This window comes from Pseudochaenichthys georgianus, unplaced genomic scaffold, assembly GCF_902827115.2.
Source record: "Pseudochaenichthys georgianus unplaced genomic scaffold, fPseGeo1.2 scaffold_530_arrow_ctg1, whole genome shotgun sequence".
In the NCBI taxonomy this organism is placed as follows: domain Eukaryota; kingdom Metazoa; phylum Chordata; class Actinopteri; order Perciformes; family Channichthyidae; genus Pseudochaenichthys; species Pseudochaenichthys georgianus.
The window spans coordinates 1-10,000 of record NW_027263091.1 but is presented as its reverse complement, the minus strand read 5'-3'; the positions used below and the strand labels follow the sequence as shown (position 1 = coordinate 10,000).

General features: G+C 49.4%; 1 protein-coding gene across 1 annotated transcript in view; it reads right to left on the bottom strand.

Annotated features, from left to right (window-relative positions):
- kcnq3 (potassium voltage-gated channel, KQT-like subfamily, member 3) overlaps nt 1-9,931 on the bottom strand; it is a 145,898-nt gene extending 135,967 nt beyond the window's left edge. The window contains exon 1 of the mRNA XM_034079002.2: nt 9,560-9,931. Within this exon, the coding sequence (XP_033934893.1) occupies nt 9,560-9,849 (290 nt within the window). The 5' untranslated portion in view covers nt 9,850-9,931. The remainder of the gene's footprint in view (nt 1-9,559) is intronic.
- Nucleotides 9,932-10,000: the final 69 nt, after the last annotated feature.

Genomic DNA, 10,000 nt, shown 5'->3' with positions numbered 1-10,000 from the left:
ACACGACCAATCTAATACGCCACCTGAAAAACAAACACCAACAACAACACGACGAGTACACAGCGGCCACTCGGGGAACTGCACTGAAACAACCGACACTTTCAGAGACTTTCAAAAGGAAAGAGAAACTGCCCCAGAACAGAGACAAGATGGCTGACTTCATCGCGTTGGATGGCCAGCCGTTATCCGTTACCTTTCTTTCTCTTAATGCATGCAGATCGGATCGGGACAAATCGGTATCGGCAGATTGTCAAAATCAAATGATCGGAATCGGATCGGGACATCGCTAGTTTACGATAGGTGCGTGAAGCCAGCAGGAAGTCAGACCAGCAGAGACCTGAGCCAGAGGAAGGACGCTCTCTTACAGAACAGTTGCTTGTCATCAGCAGCAGAGGAGGAGCGTGTCAGGCTGCCGTGCGTCCCGTCAGACGCACCGCGACCCTCTGCTGACGGCAGCCGCTCCCAGAGGTCAACAGAGCAGCTTTCACGAAGCACCTGTAGACATCAGTCCTTAAACAGCACTCTACGCTCGTACACTTGAGCCTTCAGGAAGCTGTGGAACCTGTAGACATCAGTCAGAAGTAACGCGTTACTGTAACGCCGTTATCTTTGGCAGTAACTAGTACTCTAACGCATTACTTTTTAAATTCAGTAACTCAGTTACCGTTACTACATGGTGCGTTACTCCGTTACTGCGTTAGTTTTTTTATATAGCCAACAGCCAGGCGAACAGAGATGAGAACTGTACTTAAGTACTTGAGTAAATGTACTTAGATACTTCCTGTGTCACATGCGGAGACGGGCTGTGGGCGTGTTTGTGTTGTTTACTAACAAGACTGTCATGGCGGCGGCGGCGGAGCTCAAGTCTAGTTTCTCCACCTGGAGATATTCTCACTATTCCACTTTTGTCGAGCACAAAGAAAATAACGTTTTAGTTAAATGTAAGTTGTGTCCTGGCGGGTCAAAGAGCCTATGTGCCCAAACCAGTCATTCAAATCTCTAAAAACATCTGCAGAAACAACATGCTGGGACGAAGCTAGGAGCTCAGACCACAGAGACTCAGCCGACGCCACTCCACCTCCACCTGCACCTAAGCAACAGCGGCTGGATTTTAACCGAGGGACTGCTAGCCAGGGGAAAGTCGATAAAGCCATTGCACGGTATGTGGAACACATGCAGGCTATTGCTACAGTGGAGTCACCCGCTTTCAGGGAGCTAGTTAGCATGATAGCATGTCCGGGCGGCACACGGCATGGGACGGAACACTTTTTCCAACTACCTGGAGAAAGAATATACAAAAATGTAAAGCCAGCTAATATCGATGCTATCCAGATTGCATATAATGCATGTCAAGTTGATCAATAGATTGTATTATTCTCCAATGCAATAACAGTACTGAAATGAAGGCTATAAGGGCATTCATATAATGGGAGCCCTTTTTTAAGTAACTAAAACGTTACTTTTCACAGTAACGCATTACTTCTTGTTTTAAGTAATCAGTAAAGTAACTGAGTTACTTTTGAAATGAAGTAACTAGTAATGGTAACTAGTTACTGGTTTTCAGTAACTAGCACAACACTGGTCCTTAGACAACACTCTACGCTCGTACACTTGAGCCTTCAGGAAGCTGGGGAACCTGTAGACATCAGTCCTTAGACAACACTCTACGCTCGTACACTTGAGTCTTCAGGAAGCTGGGGAACCTGTAGACATCAGTCCTTAAACAACACTCTACGCTCGTACACTTGAGCCTTTCAGGAAGCTGGGGAACCTGTAGACATCAGTCCTTAAACAACACTCTACGCTCGTACACTTGAGCCTTCAGGAAGCTGGGGAACCCTTTAGACATCAGTCCTTAAACAACACTCTACGCTCGTACACTTGAGCCTTCAGGAAGCTGGGGAACCTGTAGACATTAGTCCTTAGACAACACTCTACGCTCGTACACTTGAGCCTTTCAGGAAGCTGGGGAACCTGTAGACATCAGTCCTTAAACAACACTCTATGCTCGTACACTTGAGTCTTCAGGAAGCTGGGGAACCTGTAGACATCAGTCCTTAAACAACACTCTACGCTCGTACACTTGAGCCTTTCAGGAAGCTGGGGAACCTGTAGACATCAGTCCTTAAACAACACTCTACGCTCGTACACTTGAGCCTTTCAGGAAGCTGGGGAACCTGTAGACATCAGTCCTTAAACAACACTCTATGCTCGTACACTTGAGTCTTCAGGAAGCTGGGGAACCTGTAGACATTAGTCCTTAGACAACACTCTACGCTCGTACACTTGAGCCTTCAGGAAGCTGGGGAACCTGTAGACATCAGTCCTTAGACAACACTCTATGCTCGTACACTTGAGTCTTCAGGAAGCTGGGGAACCTGTAGACATCAGTCCTTAAACAACACTCTACGCTCGTACACTTGAGCCTTTCAGGAAGCTGGGGAAACCTTAGACATCAGTCCTTAAACAACACTCTACGCTCGTACACTTGAGCCTTTCAGGAAGCTGGGGAACCTGTAGACATCAGTCCTTAAACAGCACTCTACGCTCGTACACTTGAGCCTTTCAGGAAGCTGGGGAACCTGTAGACATCAGTCCTTAAACAACACTCTACGCTCGTACACTTGAGCCTTTCAGGAAGCTGGGGAACCTGTAGACATCAGTCCTTAAACAACACTCTACGCTCGTACACTTGAGTCTTCAGGAAGCTGGGGAACCTGTAGACATCAGTCCTTAAACAACACTCTACGCTCGTACACTTGAGCCTTCAGGAAGCTGGGGAACCTGTAGACATCAGTCCTTAAACAACACTCTACGCTCGTACACTTGAGCCTTCAGGAAGCTGGGGAACCTGTAGACATCAGTCCTTAGACAACACTCTACGCTCGTACACTTGAGTCTTCAGGAAGCTGGGAAACCTTAGACATCAGTCCTTAAACAACACTCTACGCTCGTACACTTGAGCCTTCAGGAAGCTGGGGAACCTGTAGACATCAGTCCTTAAACAACACTCTACGCTCGTACACTTGAGCCTTCAGGAAGCTGGGGAACCTGTAGACATCAGTCCTTAGACAACACTCTACGCTCGTACACTTGAGTCTTCAGGAAGCTGGGGAACCTGTAGACATCAGTCCTTAAACAACACTCTACGCTCGTACACTTGAGCCTTCAGGAAGCTGGGGAACCCTTTAGACATCAGTCCTTAAACAACACTCTACGCTCGTACACTTGAGCCTTCAGGAAGCTGGGGAACCTGTAGACATTAGTCCTTAGACAACACTCTACGCTCGTACACTTGAGCCTTTCAGGAAGCTGGGGAACCTGTAGACATCAGTCCTTAGACAACACTCTACGCTCGTACACTTGAGCCTTTCAGGAAGCTGGGGAACCTGTAGACATCAGTCCTTAAACAACACTCTATGCTCGTACACTTGAGTCTTCAGGAAGCTGGGGAACCTGTAGACATCAGTCCTTAAACAACACTCTACGCTCGTACACTTGAGCCTTTCAGGAAGCTGGGGAACCTGTAGACATCAGTCCTTAAACAACACTCTACGCTCGTACACTTGAGCCTTTCAGGAAGCTGGGGAACCTGTAGACATCAGTCCTTAAACAACACTCTATGCTCGTACACTTGAGTCTTCAGGAAGCTGGGGAACCTGTAGACATTAGTCCTTAGACAACACTCTACGCTCGTACACTTGAGCCTTCAGGAAGCTGGGGAACCTGTAGACATCAGTCCTTAGACAACACTCTATGCTCGTACACTTGAGTCTTCAGGAAGCTGGGGAACCTGTAGACATCAGTCCTTAAACAACACTCTACGCTCGTACACTTGAGCCTTTCAGGAAGCTGGGGAAACCTTAGACATCAGTCCTTAAACAACACTCTACGCTCGTACACTTGAGCCTTTCAGGAAGCTGGGGAACCTGTAGACATCAGTCCTTAAACAGCACTCTACGCTCGTACACTTGAGCCTTTCAGGAAGCTGGGGAACCTGTAGACATCAGTCCTTAAACAACACTCTACGCTCGTACACTTGAGCCTTTCAGGAAGCTGGGGAACCTGTAGACATCAGTCCTTAAACAACACTCTACGCTCGTACACTTGAGTCTTCAGGAAGCTGGGAAACCTTAGACATCAGTCCTTAAACAACACTCTACGCTCGTACACTTGAGCCTTCAGGAAGCTGGGGAACCTGTAGACATCAGTCCTTAAACAACACTCTACGCTCGTACACTTGAGCCTTCAGGAAGCTGGGGAACCTGTAGACATCAGTCCTTAGACAACACTCTACGCTCGTACACTTGAGTCTTCAGGAAGCTGGGGAACCTGTAGACATCAGTCCTTAAACAACACTCTACGCTCGTACACTTGAGCCTTCAGGAAGCTGGGGAACCCTTTAGACATCAGTCCTTAAACAACACTCTACGCTCGTACACTTGAGCCTTCAGGAAGCTGGGGAACCTGTAGACATTAGTCCTTAGACAACACTCTACGCTTGTACACTTGAGCCTTCAGGAAGCTGGGGAACCTGTAGACATCAGTCCTTAGACAACACTCTATGCTCGTACACTTGAGTCTTCAGGAAGCTGGGGAACCTGTAGACATCAGTCCTTAAACAACACTCTACGCTCGTACACTTGAGCCTTCAGGAAGCTGGGGAATCTGTAGACATCAGTCCTTAGACAACACTCTATGCTCGTACACTTGAGCCTTCAGGAAGCTGGGGAACCTGTAGACATCAGTCCTTAGACAACACTCTATGCTCGTACACTTGAGTCTTCAGGAAGCTGGGGAACCTGTAGACATCAGTCCTTAAACAACACTCTACGCTCGTACACTTGAGCCTTTCAGGAAGCTGGGGAACCTGTAGACATCAGTCCTTAGACAACACTCTACGCTCGTACACTTGAGTCTTCAGGAAGCTGGGGAACCTGTAGACATCAGTCCTTAGACAACACTCTACGCTCGTACACTTGAGTCTTCAGGAAGCTGGGGAACCTGTAGACATCAGTCCTTAGACAACACTCTATGCTCGTACACTTGAGTCTTCAGGAAGCTGGGGAACCTGTAGACATCAGTCCTTAAACAACACTCTACGCTCGTACACTTGAGCCTTTCAGGAAGCTGGGAAACCTTAGACATCAGTCCTTAAACAACACTCTACGCTCGTACACTTGAGCCTTTCAGGAAGCTGGGGAACCTTTAGACATCAGTCCTTAAACAACACCCTACGCTCGTACACTTGAGTCTTTCAGGAAGCTGGGGAAACCTTAGACATCAGTCCTTAAACAACACTCTACGCTCGTACACTTGAGCCTTTCAGGAAGCTGGGGAACCTGTAGACATCAGTCCTTAAACAACACTCTACGCTCGTACACTTGAGTCTTCAGGAAGCTGGGAAACCTTAGACATCAGTCCTTAAACAACACTCTACGCTCGTACACTTGAGCCTTCAGGAAGCTGGGAAACCTTAGACATCAGTCCTTAAACAACACTCTACGCTCGTACACTTGAGCCTTTCAGGAAGCTGGGGAACCTTTAGACATCAGTCCTTAAACAACACCCTACGCTCGTACACTTGAGTCTTTCAGGAAGCTGGGGGAACCTTTAGACATCAGTCCTTAAACAACACCCTACGCTCGTACACTTGAGTCTTTCAGGAAGCTGGGGAAACCTTAGACATCAGTCCTTAAACAACACTCTACGCTCGTACACTTGAGCCTTTCAGGAAGCTGGGGAACCTGTAGACATCAGTCCTTAAACAACACTCTACGCTCGTACACTTGAGTCTTCAGGAAGCTGGGAAACCTTAGACATCAGTCCTTAAACAACACTCTACGCTCGTACACTTGAGCCTTCAGGAAGCTGGGGAACCTGTAGACATCAGTCCTTAAACAACACTCTACGCTCGTACACTTGAGTCTTCAGGAAGCTGGGAAACCTTAGACATCATTCCTTAAACAACACTCTACGCTCGTACACTTGAGCCTTCAGGAAGCTGGGGAACCTGTAGACATCAGTCCTTAAACAACACTCTACGCTCGTACACTTGAGCCTTCAGGAAGCTGGGGAACCTGTAGACATCAGTCCTTAGACAACACTCTACGCTCGTACACTTGAGTCTTCAGGAAGCTGGGGAACCTGTAGACATCAGTCCTTAAACAACACTCTACGCTCGTACACTTGAGCTTTCAGGAAGCTGGGGAACCCTTTAGACATCAGTCCTTAAACAACACTCTACGCTCGTACACTTGAGCCTTCAGGAAGCTGGGGAACCTGTAGACATTAGTCCTTAGACAACACTCTACGCTCGTACACTTGAGCCTTCAGGAAGCTGGGGAACCTGTAGACATCAGTCCTTAGACAACACTCTATGCTCGTACACTTGAGTCTTCAGGAAGCTGGGGAACCTGTAGACATCAGTCCTTAAACAACACTCTACGCTCGTACACTTGAGCCTTCAGGAAGCTGGGGAACCTGTAGACATCAATCCTTAGACAACACTCTATGCTCGTACACTTGAGCCTTCAGGAAGCTGGGGAACCTGTAGACATCAGTCCTTAAACAACACTCTACGCTCGTACACTTGAGCCTTTCAGGAAGCTGGGGAACCTGTAGACATCAGTCCTTAAACAACACTCTACGCTCGTACACTTGAGTCTTCAGGAAGCTGGGGAACCTGTAGACATCAGTCCTTAGACAACACTCTATGCTCGTACACTTGAGTCTTCAGGAAGCTGGGGAACCTGTAGACATCAGTCCTTAAACAACACTCTACGCTCGTACACTTGAGTCTTTCAGGAAGCTGGGGAAACCTTAGACATCAGTCCTTAAACAACACTCTACGCTCGTACACTTGAGCCTTTCAGGAAGCTGGGGAACCTGTAGACATCAGTCCTTAAACAACACTCTACGCTCGTACACTTGAGTCTTCAGGAAGCTGGGAAACCTTAGACATCAGTCCTTAAACAACACTCTACGCTCGTACACTTGAGCCTTTCAGGAAGCTGGGGAACCTTTAGACATCAGTCCTTAAACAACACTCTACGCTCGTACACTTGAGTCTTTCAGGAAGCTGGGGAAACCTTAGACATCAGTCCTTAAACAACACTCTACGCTCGTACACTTGAGCCTTCAGGAAGCTGGGGAACCTGTAGACATCAGTCCTTAAACAACACTCTACGCTCGTACACTTGAGCCTTCAGGAAGCTGGGGAACCTGTAGACATCAGTCCTTAGACAACACTCTACGCTCGTACACTTGAGTCTTCAGGAAGCTCCTGCTCTCTCTCTTTCACCTACACTACATTTATCTTTATGTTTACTCTACGCTATTTTAGTTTTTACTGGAAACTGTCTTTCGTGTGATTTCAGCGTCCTGCTGTGAAGCGCTTTGAAGTGCACTTACTGTGAGGCTGCTACAACGTGACGGTACGTAACTTCCTGCTGTTTGAAATTAACCAAAACCAAACGCTTTAAACGACTAATTATCCAACATGTAACCAGAACCACATTGACTTCAGGCACCTCACACACACACACACCCACGCCCACGCACACAGACACACACACACATGTGTGTGTGTGTGTGTGTGTGTGTGTGTGTGTGTGTGTGTGTGTGTGTGTGTGTGTGTGTGTGTGTGTGTGGTGTGTGTGTGTGTGTGTGTGTGTGTGTGTGGGCGTGTGTGTGTGTGTGTATGTGTGTGTGTGTGTGTGTGTGTCGCAGTCAGCATCTCCGTAACACGGAGGCGTTGTGCCGATGCCTGTAGTGTGTTTGTGTTGCAGCAGCAAAAAGACGATGGAAGAGAAACTCTGGGTCGTTGAGATTGGACTCTGGGTCGTTGGGATTGGACGGGGATGTATTGGACAGAGAACCCTCCCCAGTGTCGCTCTCTCTGGTGGCCTCAGGCACAACCAGCCCTCAGAGAGGCCGTGTTGACCCAGACTCCTCAGGAAACCCAAACCCACTCCGCAGCTGTCCAGATCAGCCATTACGGAACTACCGCCATCAGGCTAACTAATGCAACATCAGCAAATAGCCCGACATCTGCAGGTCAGCACCCGGCAGCTTCTGTGAGCCGGAGACCCTGCGGTCCACTTCCATCATCACACGGCGGGGTCCTCGACATGTCAGGGTTCAAAGTGCAGCAGGTAGCGTGTACCAGAGTGTAGGAATACACGAGTAGTACATGTACTCACTGAGTACTGCAGCACTACGTCAACTTATGCCAGACGTTTATTTATTTAAAAAGCAACAACAATTTTGCAGCTCGCCCTTTTATTACTTTGGGGTCCTCGAACCTCTCCGAGCACGTCGTCACCTCTGCTCCTCTGCACCCCCTGCACCCTCTGCACCCTCTGCACCCCCTGCTCCTCTGCACCCCCTGCTCCCCCTGCACCCCCTGCTCCTCTGCACCCCCTGCACCCTCTGCACCCTCTGCACCCCCTGCTCCTCTGCACCCTCTGCACCCCCTGCACTCCCTGCTCCTCTGCACCCCCTGCTCCTCTGCACCCCCTGCACCCCCTGCTCCTCTGCACCCTCTGCACCCCCTGCACTCCCTGCTCCTCTGCACCCCCTGCTCCTCTGCACCCCCTGCACCCCCTGCTCCTCTGCACCCCCTGCACCCCCTGCTCCTCTGCACCCCCTGCACCCCCTGCTCCTCTGCACCCCCTGCTCCTCTGCACCCCCTGCACCCCCTGCACCCCCTGCATGAACAGCTGCACTGGTTGTCACCCCTCTCTGTGTGTCTCACTCGCACGTGTCTGTGAGATGTCTGCTGTGAAGCACTTTGAATGATGTGCTACAACATAAAGATTAGTATAACTTCCTGTTGTTTGAAAAGCACCAAAACCCAGCAGGTAAAACGACTAACTGTCCAACATGCCCACAAAGACTCATCTCGACACAGAGCAGGACGCACACACACACACACACACACACACACACACACACACACACACACACACACACACACACACACACACACACGATGAGCTCAGGCACTTCGGAGACGCATCACAACACGCACAGCAGCCACTAAGTACTTCTCGTCGTGTCTGTGCTCAGCTGTACTGGTTCCTGCACACGTTGTGAACTCTACGTCTGTTTACTCACACGAGGCATCTGTGAGATGCTTCTACTTCCACTCAAGTACACGAGTACTTCTTCTTCTCCCACCGGCAGACACAACGCCAAGTCGAAACCTTACAAGTGAAACCTTAAAACCCAGAGCAGGATAAGCAACAGAACCAGAATGTGCATCTTGCCCTTTGATGACTTAGGCTCCTCTAACATCCCCCACAAGATCTGAGTAGGTAGAAGTACTCAGATCGTGTACTTCTACTCCACTACTTTCACTCAAGCACAAGATCTGAGTACTTCTACTTTTTAAAGATTTTCGCAAAATAGTCCAAATTGAAAACACTTCTAACCCAGAGCAGAAACGTGTACAGCTTGCCCTTTGACAACAACAACAACAACAACAACAAGCCCGTGTCCTCGGCTGCACACGTTCCTCCTCAAGTTGTGAAGACCCTCTTTATCTGTTACTCACACGAAGGCGTGGTACAGCAGCGCCCAGCCTCTCGGCCTCTCCAGCGCGGCGTACAGCAGGGTCTGGATCTTCCTCCTCCGGATGTTAGTCCTCTTGGCCGGCCGGCTGTAGTTCAGCGGGGTTTTAGCCAGCAGCCCGACACCGATTCCCGGCTGAAATCCCCGCTCCTTTCCGGTAGAAGGACCGGCCACCAGGAGCCCATCCCGGTCCAAAGTATCCCCGGGAGGAGCGTCGCTTTTCGGCTTCTTTTTCTCCTCAGAGCCGCCGTTTGTCCTGGACCGGAGCCCCATGGTCAGTGCACGAGGACCGGGAGGGGCAGCATGCCATGGTCCGCGCGAGGGATCCGGAGACACACACACATACACACACACACCTTCCTCAGGTCATGTAAGGATGTGGAGGAGCTCAGCACACTGACTGGAGAAGAGAGAGAAAGGGGGA